Source organism: Meleagris gallopavo, chromosome 2 (assembly GCF_905368555.1).
Source record: "Meleagris gallopavo chromosome 2, MGAL_WU_HG_1.1, whole genome shotgun sequence".
Classification (NCBI taxonomy): domain Eukaryota; kingdom Metazoa; phylum Chordata; class Aves; order Galliformes; family Phasianidae; genus Meleagris; species Meleagris gallopavo.
Genome location: NC_139405.1, coordinates 19948484 through 19967806, shown reverse-complemented (window position 1 = coordinate 19967806; position 19323 = coordinate 19948484). Strand labels below are relative to the sequence as shown.

Here is a 19323-nt window from a genome sequence, read left to right as displayed (position 1 = left end):
AGTAATGTCATATAAGCCCTACATTTTACTTATTCACTTTTCAGAAGACTTTCTTTTTGCCACCAAACAAATCAGTCTTTTCCAAGGAAACTGTTCCAAGAGTAGTCATATTTTTTTTGTAATTTTATTATTTTGTGGAGGTTTTTGTTGTTGTTGTTGTTATTGTTTGGTTGCCTCTATTTGCTTGCACTACTTCCACTCAGCTGCAACTACACATCTCTCAAGATCAAGCACAACCAGGCTCTCATTTTATGATTTAAAATCATCTTAACTTCACTGTTTCCACCGGTATTTCTTCAATAAAAGCCAGTTTGTTAGGATGCTTATGAAAAGAGAACACAAAAGGAGCAAATATACATCAGCTGCAAATTGAAGCTTTCACTTAAAAAACAAACAAACATGCAGAGAATTTAGAGAGTATTTGCTTAATTACATGTATACATATATACATGTATAAGATAATGCTAAAAGTTGTTTAGAGAGTATTTCATTGTGAACCAGCACACTGCAACTGGTTTTTTCTTTCTTAAGATTACACCAGATTGAAAAATGCAAGTGACTCTCTCTACACTCTTAGATTAGATTATTCCCCCATGATGGAATCCAACACTATTCATGAAAAAAAAAAAAAAAAAAAAAAAAAAAAAAAAAAGGCATATGATGCTCTTCTTAGTTACCTAATACGTTAACTGTGCAACTACCAGTTTTCATTTTCCATCTTTTCCAGTTGAGTAAATAAATTTGCAATAAATTTGAAGCTGAAAAGAACATTTTGTTACTAAGAACTACTAATCAAACACATTCTTCTGAGCTTCCAGTCCTCATCTGTAACAATAAATAACATTTGTTAAACAGAGTATTTGCGTAATTGTTACATGCACAGAAACAGCAGTTTGTCATACTTACCTCCCGGAGGCATCACTATGATTATAGCATCACTTATCAGGCTGCTCTGGCTGTTGGAAGCCTTCACTTGCACTGTGTAGTTAGAAAATGGAATCAGTCCTTTAATGGGTACCCATACATTGGATTCGTTGCTGCTGCATAATATTCGAGTACCATTTACAACAGAATAATTAGCATTAGCTGTTAAGAAAGAGAAAGGATGTGGAGGAAGAAGAACAAACGTTAGGTTTTGTGTCTGATGTGATTTGCTGTTCTTTAAGAAGCAAAACTTCTACTCAAATAAAAATTTGATATTGATATCAAGAACATAAAAATGTCTTACTTGAAGAGTAAATATTGTTCCCCATTTTTTCCTCTTTTGGATAACATTTTTAAGTACTCGTACAAGTTGAAAAACAAATGGAACAATCATGCAGTCGCAAAGCTGACTGTTATGTATATGTGCTATATGTTGCAAACAAAAGCCAGTTGTCAGAAATGACTTGTGTTCTTGAGCAGCTGTGTGAGAATGGTAGATGCAAACTGGTCAGGGTCATTAAAATGTTAAATCCAGTTCTCATGTCTATGAGACTTGCTCAACTTCTTGAAATCATTAAAAAAACAAAACACTTATTTTAGGAGTTCAGCAGCCAGTATAAGCTAACTCCATTGTATAAGAATAACTTTATTACTTTTCTGCAATAAGAAGTGTATGTTTTCCAGCAATCCAGTCAAAGATAAAACAAGGACCTAAGTATTCAGATTGTCTGTTTAAATCATCAGAGGACACCACTGCCTGTCCTCTACAACTGTTTCAAGACATCAGACTTAAGCTACACAGATATTCGACCCTATAAAAATAACAAAATAAAAATCCTCAGAATAACTTGTAAGCAAGACTGGAAAACAAAAAATAATTATTTGTCAAATAATAACTTTTTGATTCAATGAAGATTTTACTCATATAACCGAGAGAAAACTGCGCTCATTCAAAGACTGCCCAATATTCTGATCAACTAAAACGCTATATAAACGATTAATATAATTACTACTATCCATCATTCCATGCAGAGCTCTTATATCAATGGCAATTCTGCATTACAAACAACAGAAGAATCTCAGAAGTTTCAAAGACCACAGGTACAGAATGAGATTAAGCAGAACACAGCTATTAAAAATAGCTAAAATTAAGGCATTATCACAGGCAAAAGATTAAATATTGAAGTCTGAGCCCTCTACAAAATCTAAGATACAATTTAACGAAAACAGACAAATTCTTTTTAAAGTCATTTTTGAATTAACCTAATTTATGCAAGTATCAAGTGAACTGTTAACAATGAAATTAAACCTGAAGCATTTCCATATTTCCATAACATTTGCTTAAATGTGTATCTGCAGTACATTTTTCATCATTCTCACATTACATTTTACCAAATATGAGTGGTCTGTACATTTGTCCAGTCCTTATGAACAGTCTGTATGATACACTTACGGTAGAAGCCCATATCACTCTATTACTGCAACATTCACAGAGCTGCACAGAGTGTTTCATTATTCTTTTGCTAACATATGGCAAGCTAACTCTAACTTTTTGGAGAAGAGAAATGAGTTGAGCCATTTCATAAGTCCATCTTGCAGTTTATGTCCTCAGTGCTCACCTTCTATCTACATGAGTTGCCAGTCTGCTCAAACAGACTACAGTAGTGTGAATCTATAATCATTTCATGAAATCTGATGGATTTATTTTGGAGTTCAACAAATTTTGCGTTAGCCTTAGAGAGTTTATTTTATAAATAGCAAGGGAGGCAAAGCTCTTTATCATGCAAGAAGAACAATCAACTTTTACATATGCCATATACAGAGATACCAATTTTGCAGAAGTGATTTTGTCTGAGATTATTCGTGCACTGTCTACTCAGTCAGCACTAGAAAAAATGCATCTGCTTTACTTGATGTCATTTCTTAAGCTGTCTATCAAAGAGGCACAAGGCATCTTTATGAAACTGTCCCTGGATGTGATGGGGGAGTAGGAACAATCCAATAAAGCACTTTTCTCCCATCATTTATCACATTTTTCCCATGCATCACCATGCAATCTGTGACTCACTGTTTATGACATCCACCCAAAAATGTGACTGTTATATGCACCTATTATTTTATTAATGACAATAAAGCCAACAAATGGCTAATTGACATACATGCTTAAAGTTCCAATGATGTGAAATACAGACTCTTCTGGCTGTGAAAACAGGTGCATTTTTTAAATGTTCCACATACAATGTATAGAAAAGTTTAAATTTCCAGTTGTACAGATTAAGGCTCATAAGGCAGATTCAAATCTCAAGCATAAAAAAAGGCTCCCTAACAGCAATTTATGTACTATTTCATAAGAAAAATCAACCTTTTCTATCTTCAGCGAAGTCCGAATATGTCAATATATTAATTCTCACCAACTCCAGCCCCAAATGAAAGCATGTACTTCTGATATTCAAGTTCAACTGTTAATTTTCCAACGGCAAACTATACATCTTTTTAAAAAATACGGTTTAGAGTAAAAAAAAAGAATGAAAAGGATAGCACTATTCTGAGTTGCCTGGATAACAACATTAATATACAGTAATTATACAATTAGTTGTAACATTAAATTCTAGTTATAGCAGAGTGATTACTTGGCAATTATAAGAAGTATATAATTACTCAATAATTAGGAGAAGTATGTAATTACATAACCATTTTATTCAGCTCAAAAGCGAACTTGCAGATTTACAATGAGCAAGACAACACAGCAATTCACAATTTTTCATTGCTTCTGATAAAAACCTGAGGAGCGCTTCCAAGTTTCCCAAATCAAATTTTACACGGACAAAAGGTATTTTATCCCCATTGCCAGCCAAGCAACTTACTGCTACTGGCAAGTGAAATATTAGAACATTTTTAAAATGCAGGTCTTGCTGGGGATGACTTGCAATATGCAGCTTTGCCACTTTTCACTGCTTAAACTTTACTTTCAGTGGGCTGGAAAATGCAGACACATAGGTTCAGCCTGACAGAAAGTGATACAGTGATAACCCTGTCATATCACTCTGTGCCACTCCTGCCTAGACTGCTCCAGTGTGGGTCTATTTGAGAGTATAAGTAGATGATGCCTCTTTTTCCATTTTTCATGTATATACTTCTCTCCACCCTGCTCACTGATTCTGCTTTAGCCTACCAACGAGTCTGCTTCAGTCCTAAAGAGCAACAGTCTCAAACACAGGTATCATCCTAAAAGACATTGTTTTACTTTACACAAATGGTTTCTACCAGAATACCTTCTTGTTCCTGCACATTTCTGCCTTGTGGCTCCTGCCTTGAGCACCCTAACAAGAAAGTGGTCCCTAAGACACAGTTAACAAGGGCAACCAATGTGGCAGAAAATAAACTCCTGGCTCAGCATGTCCTTCAAAAATTAGGCATCCAAACACCTTTACCAAAAGATGAATTAAGATCAAAGGGAGTTCAGAGCCACCATACACCTCTCAAAAAAGACTGAACCATTTACAAACACAAAAGGCTTCCTCATACTCCTTAATTTGTCTCATACTTCAACGTCATTCCATAATTTTTGAATCACTGATCTATTATCGGATTTCTTGCTCATAGGACTGATACTTGATATTTTTCAGTATTTCTGAAATATTTCTTTGGCTAAGTCTGGTACTTGAGAAAAAAAGTGTATTTTTACCAGTTTGTTCCTAGTTAATGACAGATGAAAGTATACCAATGTTTCAGGAAATATTATCCTATTAAAGAAATTAAGATTAACAAATATCCATGTACTTACTTGAAAACTATGTATACTTGAAACAAAGATGAGTAATAAAATATTCTTATGTTAAAAAGATACAAAAGGATGTATCTCATAAAAAAATATTGCTTAAAAGTGCTAAGCTTCACAAAGCACCCTCGATGGTGACTATCTGCATTTGAAGTTTCATTCTGGTTTTGTTGGGCAACTGAAAGTAGGCTCCCGAGCAGACGTGCATTTCTGTTTTTGTGTGCCACTGTAAATGAGTGAATAAAGCTCCTGAGGGTCGTTGGTGCGTAAATTACTGCTGTCCTGGGTCCATCATCCTTTGGGGTTCACTAGATTGAAATAACATAAATGGGTATCCTTTTCTATTCTTGTTATAATCATTGTCACAAGAATTTTAATGCCTCATATATTCCGTAATTTTTTTCTGTGTGCCGTACTGCTCTGACCTTTTCAATATTCTGTAATTTGACTGGCTGGCCATTTCAAGTTCTCTCCTTTTTACAGCCTTATTAACTTGTGGGGAAGAGGTGAAATGGACAGCCAATCAGAATACATAATATTGCAAAGGTCACAGTAGTACAGTATAGTATCAGCAGACACAGAATACTGTATATTAGTCATTAGCGTTCTGATATCTTATTCATGTGACAAAGGTTGTAAGGAGTGCAGAAAATGGTACGACATGAAACCATCCTCATGACAAAGGCTGTGATGAAAAATGAGATAATATAAACCAAATGCATTCATCTCACATTTTAAAACTAGTTTTTTTCTAGAAATTGCCACTTTTAAGGGTATTCTTCCTATCCGGATCAATTAGTGTTTTTAAGGCAAAAGGCCAAAAAGTAGAGCTGCTGCTTCCTAATGTATTAAACTGCAAAAACTCATGTTTCATACGCATAGGCAATCTTTTCCAAAATACTGAATACTCTGATTATGATCACTGCATTTGTAAGTCTTAAATCAGTAAGCTTAAACATAACCAGTCTGCATCGCAAGCACACTAACACAACTAGAGTGCTGACTTCAGAAAGCAAGGAGTTTGGCTAAATTTTTCACTGAGTGCTCACGCATTTTCCTTTCCTCAATCATCAAGAGCTAGCTCCCATTATAAAGAAGATATGAGGGCAAAAATCAGCCTCTCTATTCTTCTCTGCTCATTTTTCATTTGGGACTTCAACAACTGAACCTTTGCAAAACCAAGAATTTCCACCACTTCCTACATGTGGTGCAGTATCCTTAGAAATTCACCAGCTGCTTACCTTACCCCCCAGCTTCATGTGAAATATTACAGAACCATTAATTTGTGAAATGCAGAGAGATTTCAACCTGAAAGTTAAGTAAGCTAAAAATACTTTAGTATGATCATCACGAACATCTATTATTTTCTTTCTATTTCAAAATAGCATGAGGCTTCAGTCACAAAAGTACACTGCATATTTCATGACAGCACATGGTAAAAGTGTTTTTTGGGGATGAAGGCAAGTTCAAGGCTTCATAACATGTTCTGAAATATCACCAATCTCTACTGTTTCCATTATGTTCACACAGGTTCTGATAATCATTCTTGCATTAGAGAACATATTGCTTCACGGTATTACAACAGATAGAAGCAGAACTATTTGCATGACAAAAGGCTACAGAATGAATAAAAGTAGAAAAAAATCCAGGTCAAGGAAAAGTTCATGCACTGACCTAGAGAAACACAAAGATTGCTTAGTTAACTAACACAAAAACTTGCAAGGTATGTGTTGGCCTGATTTAGGTATGTGTTAGCATGCGGAGTTTAAGCATCTTATCTTAGGCCATAGAAAAAGTTAATGTCAGAATAGAAAAACAAAACTAAAATATGATACTTTTTTTTCCGACTTTCCCAATCATTCCACTCATCTCTCCCTCACTGAGCCCTTCACTGAGCATTGGTTTCTGCCTTTACCTTCTCTGCTCTCTGGCAATACTTTCTTTTTTTTTCCCCCCTGGGGACACCTCTGTGAATGTGCATGCTTTCTCTTTTCTAGGCTCATTCTTTTGTCCAGTAGTATTCAGAGTACAAAATGTGATTTTCCATCATTCCATTATACCATGAAGAGCTAAAAATATGTTCTCAGTGTTTTCAGTGACTTTCTTTTCCCAAGAACTATAATAATTAACTGCTTTTCAATTATCATCCTAATTGTTATAGTGATCGCATGAAGTGTTTTCTCCACTTTGAGTCTATACTCCTCTCTTTGACAAAAACATCCCTGTTCATCACAAAGAGGAGTTAGACTAGATGACCATTAAAGGTCCCTTCCAACCCAAAAGATTTTATGATTCTATGAGAATATTGGTGACATGCTTTTTTTTTGCAGTGTTTACTTTTGTTGTTTTTATTTTTGTTTTCAGTTGAGTGCACTGCTGATTTTGTATCAACCCTAGTGAACTTCCCTGCTCCTGAGTTGACAGTTTGTCATGGTTTTATGTTTTTTTGGTTTTCAGTATTCCGCATCATACCATCTTGTAGTGCAATGGGAGTTAAAGTGTTAATGCTCCAATTCCAGGTACCTATCCCTATACATTACGGAAGTCATGGGATCTGGCCATTCCAGATGGGGCGGTCTCTTACTGCCTTGCAGTGGGTACTGGAGGGTGCTTTCCTAGCCGTTCCAAGCTTTCCAGGTTTGACTCAGTCTCAGGAACTCTCTCTCTCCTATCTTATTTGATTTATTAGTCTCAATTTCAGTTAGATTGTATTTATATTGTGTTATCTTGCATTCCGAATCATAGTTAGTAAAATAAGTTTTCCTTCATAGATCATTGCCGCTGCTTTTTCTTCCTTCCTTGAGCCTATCTCCCATCTCCCTGTCCCTTTTCCTTTTCTCTTTCCATTTTGTGGGGTCCGGGGAGGGGGGCCCAGGGGCCTACTGCCCCCCTGTCACAGGCATAGATTGATCTAGTTAACTCCGTGACACAGTTGAATTGTTACCAGGAACAGAACACTGACTAAGTACATCAAACAGGCCAAAACTTACAGTCTCTCATATCAAAGGAAATATTAATTCTCATTCTCAGAGGCCAGATTAAGTTGCCAGATGAGGCAAGATGGATAACTTACAACCAATGTGATAAACTAGTTAAACTATGAATTCAACATATTTATTCCATACTTATCCAAAATACTGAACAATCCACAAAAACGTCATTTTTTTTTCCTTTGTCCTTGATAACTAAACTCTGGACATGGAAGGCAGACTTCAGGTTGCTCAGTGAATTAGTTTTTCCCTGGGAAATGCTTTTTAAGTTGTTGGGGTCTATCAGTGCTGTTCCCTTTCTAAGCAGAAAACTCCAAAATGTCAGAAGCAAGCTAGGAGGGCAGAAGGCTGCCTTGGCTGAGCAGGGGTCGTCTTCTAGAACTTAGGCAGAAAATGAAAGTGTACGAGGAAGCAAGGCTGGGCAACATGGAAGGTCTACATAGATTCACTTTTTTAGAGAGAAAATTAATGTGGCCAAAGCACACCCAGAGTTGAAGCTGGTCAGTACACCAGGGGAAACAAAAAGGGCTTTTTAAAAATAATGTTAACAGCAAAAGGGGAACCAGAGATAACATTGTTGCAGTACCTGACAAGGATGGTCACCTCACAAATAGGGACACAGATGAAGCAGAGATGTTTAATGCCTTTTTCATCTCTGTTTTCAACGCCAATGATGGGTCCTGTGTGTGCCAGAGCGCTCCGTTGGGAGACTACAACCTTCAGTAATGATAAACTCCCAACCAACCCTAAACCTGTGAAGGAATTGCTGCTCTGTTCTGGTGTAGTCTCACGTTGAGCACTGGGTGCAGATTTTGGTGCCACAGTGTAAGAAGGGTCAGGATGGGGTTAGGGAAAGGTTCTGCACAATGGGCATTGAACAGGTTGCCCAGGGCAGTGGGCACAGAGCTGCTGGAGTGCAAGAAGCGTTTGGACGCCACTCTCAGACAGAAGTTTAGCATTTTTGGGCAGTGCTGTGTGGAGCCAGGAATTGGGCTCCATGATCCTTGTCCCTTTCAACTCAACATGTTCTGTTTTATTTAAGAAACATGCTCCAAAAATTTACTAACTCGCTAATTACATTTATGCCAACTTAGCACTTACATAACCTACTCAGAATTTTAGCTGTTTGTGAGCTCTTGAAGCACTTCTGGACAGGCTCTGCTTCTTTTCAGTGAGGAAATTCACACCGTTCAAGCTGGGTGGCCAGAACGTATTTTGCTGCAAACAGTTTTAAGATCTTTCACCAATACCTATACTTTCCCAGAAATTTTGCAAGAAAATGTCATTGCCTAGAACAATTTTATCACAGGAAGGAAGAGGAAGAAGCAGTGGCAGGTCAGACAAGGCCTCCTGCTCATCTGCAAGTTGGGTGTAGGTGTGGAGACAGCGTGGAATCTGAACTAGCCCAGAGTAGAACTCTAATACTCTGAGTGCTAAAGTTATTCCAAACCTTTCCTCTCTCAGCCTTCTAATCAGGGGACAGGAAAACCTATTCACACAGTGCTTCGCACAAAAGAGAAAGACTAAGCATCAACAGCTATTCTGCTAACTCATTCAAGTTGTAACATACACAAGAGGACAAAACTACCAAGATGCTTGCATGAATTAGGAAAGATTTGCAACATCTTTGAAAATATTTAGTTTACAACATTCTGTAATGCTCATTCATGGCCTCTGAAGCACAATGCTCCTATGAGCTCCTGACTGGACAGTGAGTCCCCTTTAATATCCCATAACAGTTTAGCACTGCAGACAATAGCACTGCAAGCAGCATGACATCACATAGTGTATAAATGACAGGAGGGCATCAAATAAAAATGTTTTCTGTACTTGTGAAATTAAATTGAAGGTAAAGTACATAATCATAGATACAATCCATTTTGTTTGAGAGATTTCACTAGCAAATGATGAGATTTTATAATTTTAAAAGAGATTTTACATACTGAAAGAAGTTCAGAATCAAGTAGCTTTAAAATCTTCAAGTTTGTTTTTCTATGGTTAGAGCTTGCTTTTTTCTTACTGCAGCTGTACATAAATGGAGATTATCACAGTATCTGGTTTCTGAATCTGTGCCCATAATTCATGGATGCCAATAAGAATTTGCCATTCTCCAGGGACACTATGAGAAGGAGACTAGCTAAACACACAGAGCAGAACTGGGAGTCTCAAATCCATAATCAAATATCTAGATTGATTGTGTCACTTGCACTTGTATTGATTTCAATTGGAGCAGCTGACCCAAGGGAATAATAAAAATGTGGAATAAAACTGATTTATGAGAACAAAATAAATCCTTTTGTGAGTGGTAATGAATTGGTACTATTTAACCCTTTCAATTACAACGGGAAAATACTATTTATTTTTTTGAGAATGCTGAGTTAGCCAAAAGAAGACATATAAAAAATGCCAATACTGTCAAATGCCATTACATTTACCTGTAATGCTTTGGAATGACTGAAGCTCTGAAGTTGATCTAGGATTTTGATTTGACATAAAGACATTATTTTGGCTTTTCCAGCCATCTTACATGAGGCATCATAAACGGAGCACTTGTAGATTGAAAGAACCTCAGAATCATTTAGGTGAGCTTTGTTGTACTCACTGGTAGAATAGCACTTCCTAGTCTGTTCAAGGCAACAGCATGTAGAGTAACAAACAACCATATTAACTGCACATAATCACCCCTAAAAAGGGAAGACTCATCACAGTATCTTGATCTTTCTGAATTCAGATAAGAAAATTATATAAATAGCATCCAATTTGATCCCCTTTATATACATCAAATAGAAACTTGATCAAATTTTGTCAAACTTATTCATCATGCTTTCTCTAACTGAGAAAACAGATGGGTTTTACATTACTCTCTAAAGATATGTGCTTTCATATCACCACATATTCAATTGAAATTTTTTCATCTGTGAAAGGTCTAGTCAGATTATTTTATTTGGATCACATACTTTGACACAAATAATTTTTTGTCCAAAGATGTAAATTACTTTTTGCAACAGGTACCTAAGCACAGCTAAAGTGGTTTCCTCAGTCTTAATGGCAGTCAAAAACTCTAAAAGACATTCATTAACTAATAAATCATTTTAATAGGAGAACTAATCAGCAGATTTCCTTTTACTCGATTCTGTTCACCAGTGTCAGTTCCAGAAGATTGCTAATATTCCCTAGGCCATTGTGAGGGAGCAGGGATAGTCTCAAAGACTATCCTACTAACCATGCTGTTGGATTTCAGCCTGTAATAACTGACAATAGGTACCTCACAGAAACAAGACTCATCTTTATGTACTTCCTTTATAATACAAAAGCCAACAACTAACACAATATAGAAATAGACCTGTGCATATGTGGGGAAAAAAATCACAAAAAAACTATTAATAGAGAAATGTGGAAGACCAATTAAAATACACTGTTTACTAGATTCTTCACCAAGGAAGCAATCAAGTTCAGTAATCAGAGAGACTGCTCTCCTATCCTTACTGCAAGACACTTGTACCAAGAAACAGAAAAGGTGCATAAGGAAATAACTCTAGTAGTTGGTGTATTTTGAAACCATACAGAAGGCTACTGAAGCTTGACTAAATTTTACCAATAATTACCCTAAAGTGCTCACAAACTATGAATTTTCTGGCCAAGCAAACAAAACTTTAAATGGCACATATCTTGCTTCAGAAGTATGCCTAAGTTGTCTTATGTAAGTAATCAGATTAAATATAACTATTTGAAAATGGATTATGTATCCTCCTTCTTCTCCTCCAAACACCTTTAGGACTAATCCACCATCTTTACTTCAAGTAACAACAACATCTAGCATCTCTATAGTATCTTATAGTTTGAAAGCATACAAACATTAATTAATTAATCCTGATAATGTCACAGGGAGGTAGTAAGTATTATCCTCGTGTTACAGAGAGACAGCTACACAGGGGTTAAATAACTTGCCCAATTTCAGCAGGGTAGAGAAAAGCACATGAAGGATTACAACATCCCATAACTGCCCTTAGTTCACTCAACCAACTATGATGTAATGTCACCAGGATCTAGATACAAAGGTTTTGCAGTCATATTTTGCATATGGAAAAAAAAAGAAAAAAAAAATCAGGCTAATCTGAAGTCACGAATCACAGTGTAACATGCACCATGCTTCAAAGTATGTAAGGACTCCCTCATGAACATTCTACAATGGGAGTGGTGAAAGTGTCTTTTCCAATGGCTGGTGGCCATGAAGATCCCAACACTGCTCATGGTGATGAGGATTTTTGCCATGGTCCCACCTCTCTGCAATTTTCATTTCGACCTAGTCAAACTCCTTGTTGCTTGTTCCAATAAATGATGCTGTTTATGGTGCTTGGAGTATGTTAACAATGGTGCAAGTGCTTCATTGATTGGTCACTAAGCTTCTGTGCACGTATATTAATGCATAATTACCAAGTATTTAAGTCATTTTTACTTGGTCATGGGCTATGTTTTGGAGAATTGGAGTGAAGGGATGCTACTCACAGCAGTGCAGCTGCTCCCACGAAAACCATACTAACATTAATTAATTAATCCTGATAATGTCACAGGGAGGTAGATAAGCAGCACCATCTGGTTGGCAGGTACAAGGCCATGAGAACAATAATCCCACAATTACAACATGAGCACTTTCAACAGAAAATACTGCCATGGAAGCTCTGGAAAACATCGCCTCAGCAACTTTAGGGTCCCTGGCTTTAGAAACACTAAGGCACTGAGTTACCTAAAGCATCGCTCAACATCACAGGAGAAAAAAAAAGCAAACCAGATTGAACTTATTTTATACATGAGAAAGGTAACTGGGGAATTACTAGTGTGATCACAATTTCTCAGAGTCACATTCATTTTGAAACTTTACCCTTTTCTAAATTCAAGAATATCTACTCTCCCTGACTCCACTTGAAGAAAAGATTATTATTGTTTTTAGTAGTGTCACATTTACCATGATTATACTATAAAAAAGTTAAGGATCACAGCTAAGGAAATCAGACTGCAGAACATATAGGGTTAACACAATCTTAAATTACTGGAATAAAGTTGGAGCAACTTTTCCTGTTCTTAGATAATGAAACATCCCTGGCATAGGTACATCAGACATCATAGACATCTTTAGTAAGTGAATGAATGCAGGAGGAGCACAGTCCTGATATTTATCTACCTTGGAAAAAGCTATTGATATTTCTTTTGTACGAACTTGAATGTTTTAGCAACAGGAAAGGCTTAACTTCTCATTAATAGGACCAAAAAAAAAAAAAAAAGCTCTTTGAAGAAATAGCTCATTTGGAAAATGATTCATGTGCTTTGAGTACATATAAAAAATATGCCACTTTTGTGAAAGATACTTTCTTGCTAAGATAAAACTGCATCCTAACTTCTATCTACTGTCAGGTATTGCATATTCAGCTGTAACAACTGTAAATGTTAATCTATACTTACATATTTATATGTATATGATGATTACTCAAGCAACTACAACTCTTACATTTAAATGAAATTCACTAGGATTAAGAAATTTAAGGAGTTTCAGCATCACTCTCCCCATTTCCACTGACATCAGCAGGTGCCGCATCTTTTCCAGAAAACATTGCTTTTAAGCTCTAGACAGACTCTTAACATTGCAGATTTATATTCTGATTGTAGAGAGCACTGAAAGCACTTGTGGTCAATCAAGTCTATAAGAGGAATGTTTGAATAGAAGCCAAGTCAACAGATTCTGTGCCTCCTTCTTTCTATTTATATATATTTTTTAAAGAAATCAAGCTAAAAAGATAAAATTAACAAAATCCAACTTAAAGACAACTTTATAAACTTTTTTTTTTTTTTAAACAATGAATTGCTTTATTCTATTGTTAGCTTTTGTTATTTATCACAGGAAAAAGTAGGCTGCAAGGATGCTATCCTGCACAGTGTCTCCAAATAATCAGAGTTGATCAATAATTCTCTTTATAAAAATACAATGTGAACTAGCGAGAACTTGCTGAAAAGTAAATACTTTGGATGCTGCGTCAACAATAGAAATTGCAAAAAACTAGAAAATCAGAAAACAGCATCCTTTGATTTCTATGTTTCTGATCAATGCAGAGTTCTGCAACTTTATGCTGTAAAATTCACTAAGTACACGCAGACAGCTAAAGCTTCTCTTGATGGCAAACTTGCATTCATGGGCAACACAACACCCAGAAAATTTAGTGTTACCATAGTTATCTCACACAGGAAGGAAGATGGGAATTTCCTCCAACTCTCTTCTCTTTAAAAGAGGTAACACCTGATTCTTCCAGTGCAACAGCTTCACTTCAGACATCAAAATGCAATTAAAAATGATCCTGTACTTAATTTAAACTATGCTAAGGATAAATAAGAAAGCAGAATCTTCTTGAGGGAATTAATTCTGAAATCTCTCATTTTTTCTTTCCAAGTCCTTGGAGAATTGGAAGTTTATCAGAGAGTAACAAGAAACAAGAAATAACCTTCTTTTATAGGAAGAAAAGTTGTTATAATCTGATAATACTAGTATTTCATGCTTTGGAATAAAAAATTCTAAAACAAATTCCTCTTTAAAGGTTTGTCCATGGAAGTCCCAGAATTAAAATGATCTGAGGCAATTTGTCTGCAGGAAACAGTGTCACCTGAGTGCTGTGGAATTGGGACAGAGACCCTCATTTGTAAAATCATGTTTGATTCTACATGTAGTTTCTGGGAACAAATGTCTGTCTGGAATATCAGAATTGTAAAACAGACTCAACAAAGCTTCTGCCTGCATTTGAAGGAATATTTAAAGGCACATACAGTCAGAAAAATATACAGCTGAATTTGAAAACAAGAGCTAATTGATACAGAAATTCCTGTTCCATATATTGTTAAAGTATAGTTAAACTACAGAAAAATCCATTACCAGCATCCTCCACTATTGGCAGGAAATCCAAACTGTCTCCTGCTGATCTACATTTCACACTTGCAATTCCACAGTGACCTTTTCAATCAGTCCAGGATAGTATTTCCTTCTCCTCCAATTTGGCTATTGATAAATGTTGATAAAGAATGCTAACTGTTCACCAAGACCTCATCACAAATAAAACCAAAAATAAGTACTAGATACAGTATCAGAACTAAAAAGTAATAAAAAAACAGGACATGCACTAAGAAACATTTTTATTGGATACTTAGACATTTGAAGTCAAGAAATGGATAATTCAAAGGTTTCTATATGATTAGAAAATTCTCCCTTGGTTTTATGTATTATAAAATAATTTTTACTGATGTAACAAAGCTAAACCACAGCATATTTTAATCTTTTGCAAATGACATAAGAGTATCTGATTTCATTAAAAAAAACTTCTAGAATGAAATAGAAACGAACTCACAGGCTGTTCAATTCTTAATAAATATGTATATTTGTAAAAACAGCTGTATAGAAAGTTATAAAGCTGGACGGAAAATACGATGAATGATAGAACCATTTGATAGAAAAACAGTGTACATAAAATATTAAGACAGTCAGAGACATACATACGTATGTGAAATCTGAAAGGTTTGGAATAGGACAAAGAAGGAGCTAAGCCGGGGGACATCCATAGAATATTCAGTATGAGATCAGCTGGTGTCTCTGAAGAGTTGGAATAACAAGTTCTTGACAGAGAAAGTGTTAAGTTACATGTTATTTAAACACTTCCCATGTCACCAACTTGCTATCTCAACATACCATATGTTATAGAAGGTCACTGATAAGATAACAGCATATCAAGCAGAGTTTCAAAATATGCATTAGGGAGGGTGTTGTAAAAATGCAGAAATAGAAGTAGTATCACAAAAATATCCTCTGTCCAGGAGCTATACTTATATGGAATATACTTATTATCTGCTTCAAAGTACTTGGGTCTGGAGCATGGAACAAATTTTCTGGTCTACTGTAAGTTAAAGCTGTTACACAACAGCTTCATGGAACAACAGGCCATGGCTGGCATCGCTAGGCTGTCCAGAGAGTCACCCCAAATCTTCCCCAGCTCCCTATTCTTCACTGCAGACATTATTTTGTAATCCAGTAAGTTCTGAAGTAAAAGAACGCAACCATGAACCTTTATAAAAGTGACTATACTGTTAGGGAAAGGATATATTTGTTTATGAGAGACTCATACACTTACTATAAGCCTGAGATTTTATTTCTAATAATGAATTTAATAAAAATTTTTCACTTCAGGGGGATGTATACAAATGACAAAAGTGTGTGGATGCTGCAAGAAACTCTTGTTACGAAACAATCTTCAAAACCCATTCACTTAAGTGAACTTTAAGTTCTGAGAACTAAAACCTGTTTCTCAGGCTTCCCAAAAGGGCAGTTTAAGGTATTGGTGAACATGTCTCCTATTCAAGCAGTGGGAGAAACAATTCACTATTTATATGCAGCTATTCTAGGTGAATTTGACATCCATTTCTTACATTTCAATCCCTGCCTCTTTAACAGACGTTGCGGCAAAGGATGAAATACAGTTGTTCATTATGTCAACGAAATACCAATTAGCCATCAGACAATTCAATAAGCTTTGTGTAAATCTAGTGAACAGATGATGTCTTATGTAAGTTTGATGAATTAATGCTTAATTTTCCTCCTGCATACCCCCAAACAGCCAGCATAAAGGTCAATTGCTGGAGCTCTGACTTCTAGGGGGAAGCACTCTTTATTTATTTAGCATTGCAAAGCAAAGTTTCAGCAACAGTGAACAAACGTAATGAAATTTTCTGGGTTCCATTCCCCAGTGATTCTTCCACTGCCACCCAGCTCTCCTGAGTTGAACTAACACACCAACTACTTTAAGTCAACTCTTATAATTGCTTCCAATTTGCCTGTTTTGCTTTTGGCAATTAGCAAACTGAAATGTTATCATGAAAGAGTCCATCTCATTTATAAGGCCAGGTTTTCCCTTCACTAAAATATGCAGGCACTCTGTTCTTTATTACCAGCAGGAGATAAATGGCTGGTTTTCGTTGCTGAAGAATATATAATGGTTAAAAAGTCACTTTTTTCCTCCAGCTCTACATAAATCACAGAACTAGTCAATATTTAATAATGCTTGCCTTGGTCTGGAGTCCCTTGATCACCCCTGTCATGTGTAATAGCTCCCTCTCCGATATCTTTGACATAAAAGCCCAGCTTTACTGCAATACTAACATGTAGAGGGTCATTACGGATCGACATTTACCTTAATCTGTGACTGCCAACCATGAACCGATAAATTCCAGCAGATTCCACTGGGAGAAATCAGTAAACTTCTCAGTGGAAAGAACTGAAAGAAAATTCTGCCGAGAACAGAATACATTTTCTACAAGGGCTGCTCTGCAAATGGGTTCTGACTTTTGAAAGTTCTCTAGCTGCACAGCTTTGCAACATTTAATACCGTTTTGATGGTTTGAGAGGCGGGATGACAACTGAGGATGACATGACTTAGAAAGCAAGCAGAAATTTTCTCTGCAAAAACAATGCAAGATTAAACACAAGGGGAATATGGCTTTTGCATTATTCACCCTGCTGCCTTGGCGGAAATGGCTGTGCTGTCACAGGTCCAGCCAAAATGTTGCTCCTTTTTTTTCAAATTGATCATCACTCCTTCTCCTCATAATCTTACAAGTGCTTCACAGCAGAATACATCAAAGCCTTCGTTGCATAAAAGAGGGACACAACAGCATTTGCGAGAGGTCAGCTGAGACTTCCTATCACACTTAAACTCTTCAATGAATGCATTTCTCCAAACAGCACACAAACAAGTTCATTTATATACTACTAGCAGAGGATGGCAATTACAATTTGTATGTTCGCTTTACCACTGATACTGAAAACATCAAATCATTCTCATCCTGAGCATTAAAAAAAAGCAAGTTATGAAGCCATCAGTGATTCAATTCTCTATCTGTTACTGCATTTATAATGCTGATTAAATTTGCGTACAGTACATAGAAGGATTAAATGTCATCCAAACATTATTTTCAACCATGATTTTGTATTATAAGGAAACATTTTTATAGTTGCCTGATGTCAATCACTCTATTTAATAAGCTCTAAGAATTAATGACAACATCGTTAGGTATAATTCATAAACATTATTTGGGTACAATACTGTATTATTTATTACACTTTAGTGTATGCTTAATAGCTCAAACTGACATATTAAATGCTCACATTTTGTGAGCATTCGATTTTACTCACTGCCCAGGTATTTTACATTTCTGTAATAATTAGAGGACACAGCATTTTATTATCAACTGAAAAACACACAGTCTGTGTAATGTGTTTGAAAAAAATATCCATTTACATTCTTTAGTGTCTTATATAATCTTTTGCACAAGGGTATCATCACTGTCTACTCTAATACTGATTTAGTAGCATTTTCACATAAGACTACATTAATTTATTTAGATTTAAAATATATTAATTAAAAAATCACAGCAGTGCAAACAAGACAGTTGCTTATCCATACAATAAGATTTAAAAAGTAACATTTTGTAAGGGTTTTGTATCGCATATTTAATCTGCTTGTTATATGGAAATAAAAAAAATTAGGCTTCTTTTCCTTTCCTCTTTTTAACTATCTGATTTCACTGCACACTCTTTTAGCCACTTACATAAATTTCAAATGCATCCACAGTGAACCATATTATGTACGACTCTCAAGAACAGCTCTCACTTATGTAAGTAAACCAAGTGAAATTGTGTGAGTATAGCTTCCTTATCTAAGTAAAGGTGGTGAGATAAGACCCCATGTGTATATCTAGAGACTAAATGAGTGCAGAGAGCTTATCTTTATTTGCCAATGTATGTGTTTGTACAAATGTAAAGCATCATAAATCAAAGTAGTGGCTCTTAAGAGTAAAATTGGAATTTCTAAAATAATCAACGGAGTGGCAAAAAGCAGTAAAATTTAGTGTTAAAGAAAGTTTTGGAAAAATAAAAAAAACAGAACATTAATGCTATCTTCAGACTTAATATAAAGGAAAAGAAATACCTTGATCAGCATAGAATAGGCCAGTGAAAAAGACTGTGTAGGTCAATTGTCCATGAGGTTTATCTGGGGCGAGCCATTTTAACTGAGCTTCTTTGGACCCATCAACAGTAGCAAATACATCAACTGCTCCCTCAGGCGGAGCTTCCATGGTCCGAGCTTCCACCTGCAAAAGAACCATGAGCTAGAGGTTTGGTGCCATGGTTTACAAACAGACAAGGAATGAAAAATGAAAAACTTCAAGTTATTTTAGAAATGAAACACTCCACAAGAAAACTAGCACTGCACACATCGGATTCTTTAAAACATTTTACTTTCATTTAATCTGTATCTGCTTGAAGCTATCCAGCAACTGCCATACTTTACATGAAGACCCCTAAAGACAGGAACAAATACTGGAAAAGAATGAAAGATTCATATCTTAAAAACATACATAGAACCTCATGCAGATGCATGAACTTAGTGTTAGGAGAGAAAGCAACGGTACAAGACAATACGTTTTTCAATTTCTGAATTTTAAAAGACAACTGTAAGGCACATATATTTAAATGATGTAGCAAATTAATGTAAATATGTGATAGAGGAAAAATATGCTGTGTTGAATACTGGTTGCAGTCTGAAT

The 19323-nt window shown here is 35.9% G+C and overlaps 1 protein-coding gene across 1 annotated transcript in view; it reads right to left on the bottom strand.

Annotated features, from left to right (window-relative positions):
• USH2A (usherin) overlaps positions 1-19323 on the bottom strand; it is a 377385-nt gene that overhangs the window by 157487 nt on the left and 200575 nt on the right. The window contains exons 36-37 of the mRNA XM_085219239.1: positions 18705-18867; positions 907-1086 (exon numbers count right to left, since the gene is read on the bottom strand). Coding sequence (XP_085075365.1) covers positions 907-1086; positions 18705-18867 — 343 coding nt within the window. The remainder of the gene's footprint in view (positions 1-906; positions 1087-18704; positions 18868-19323) is intronic.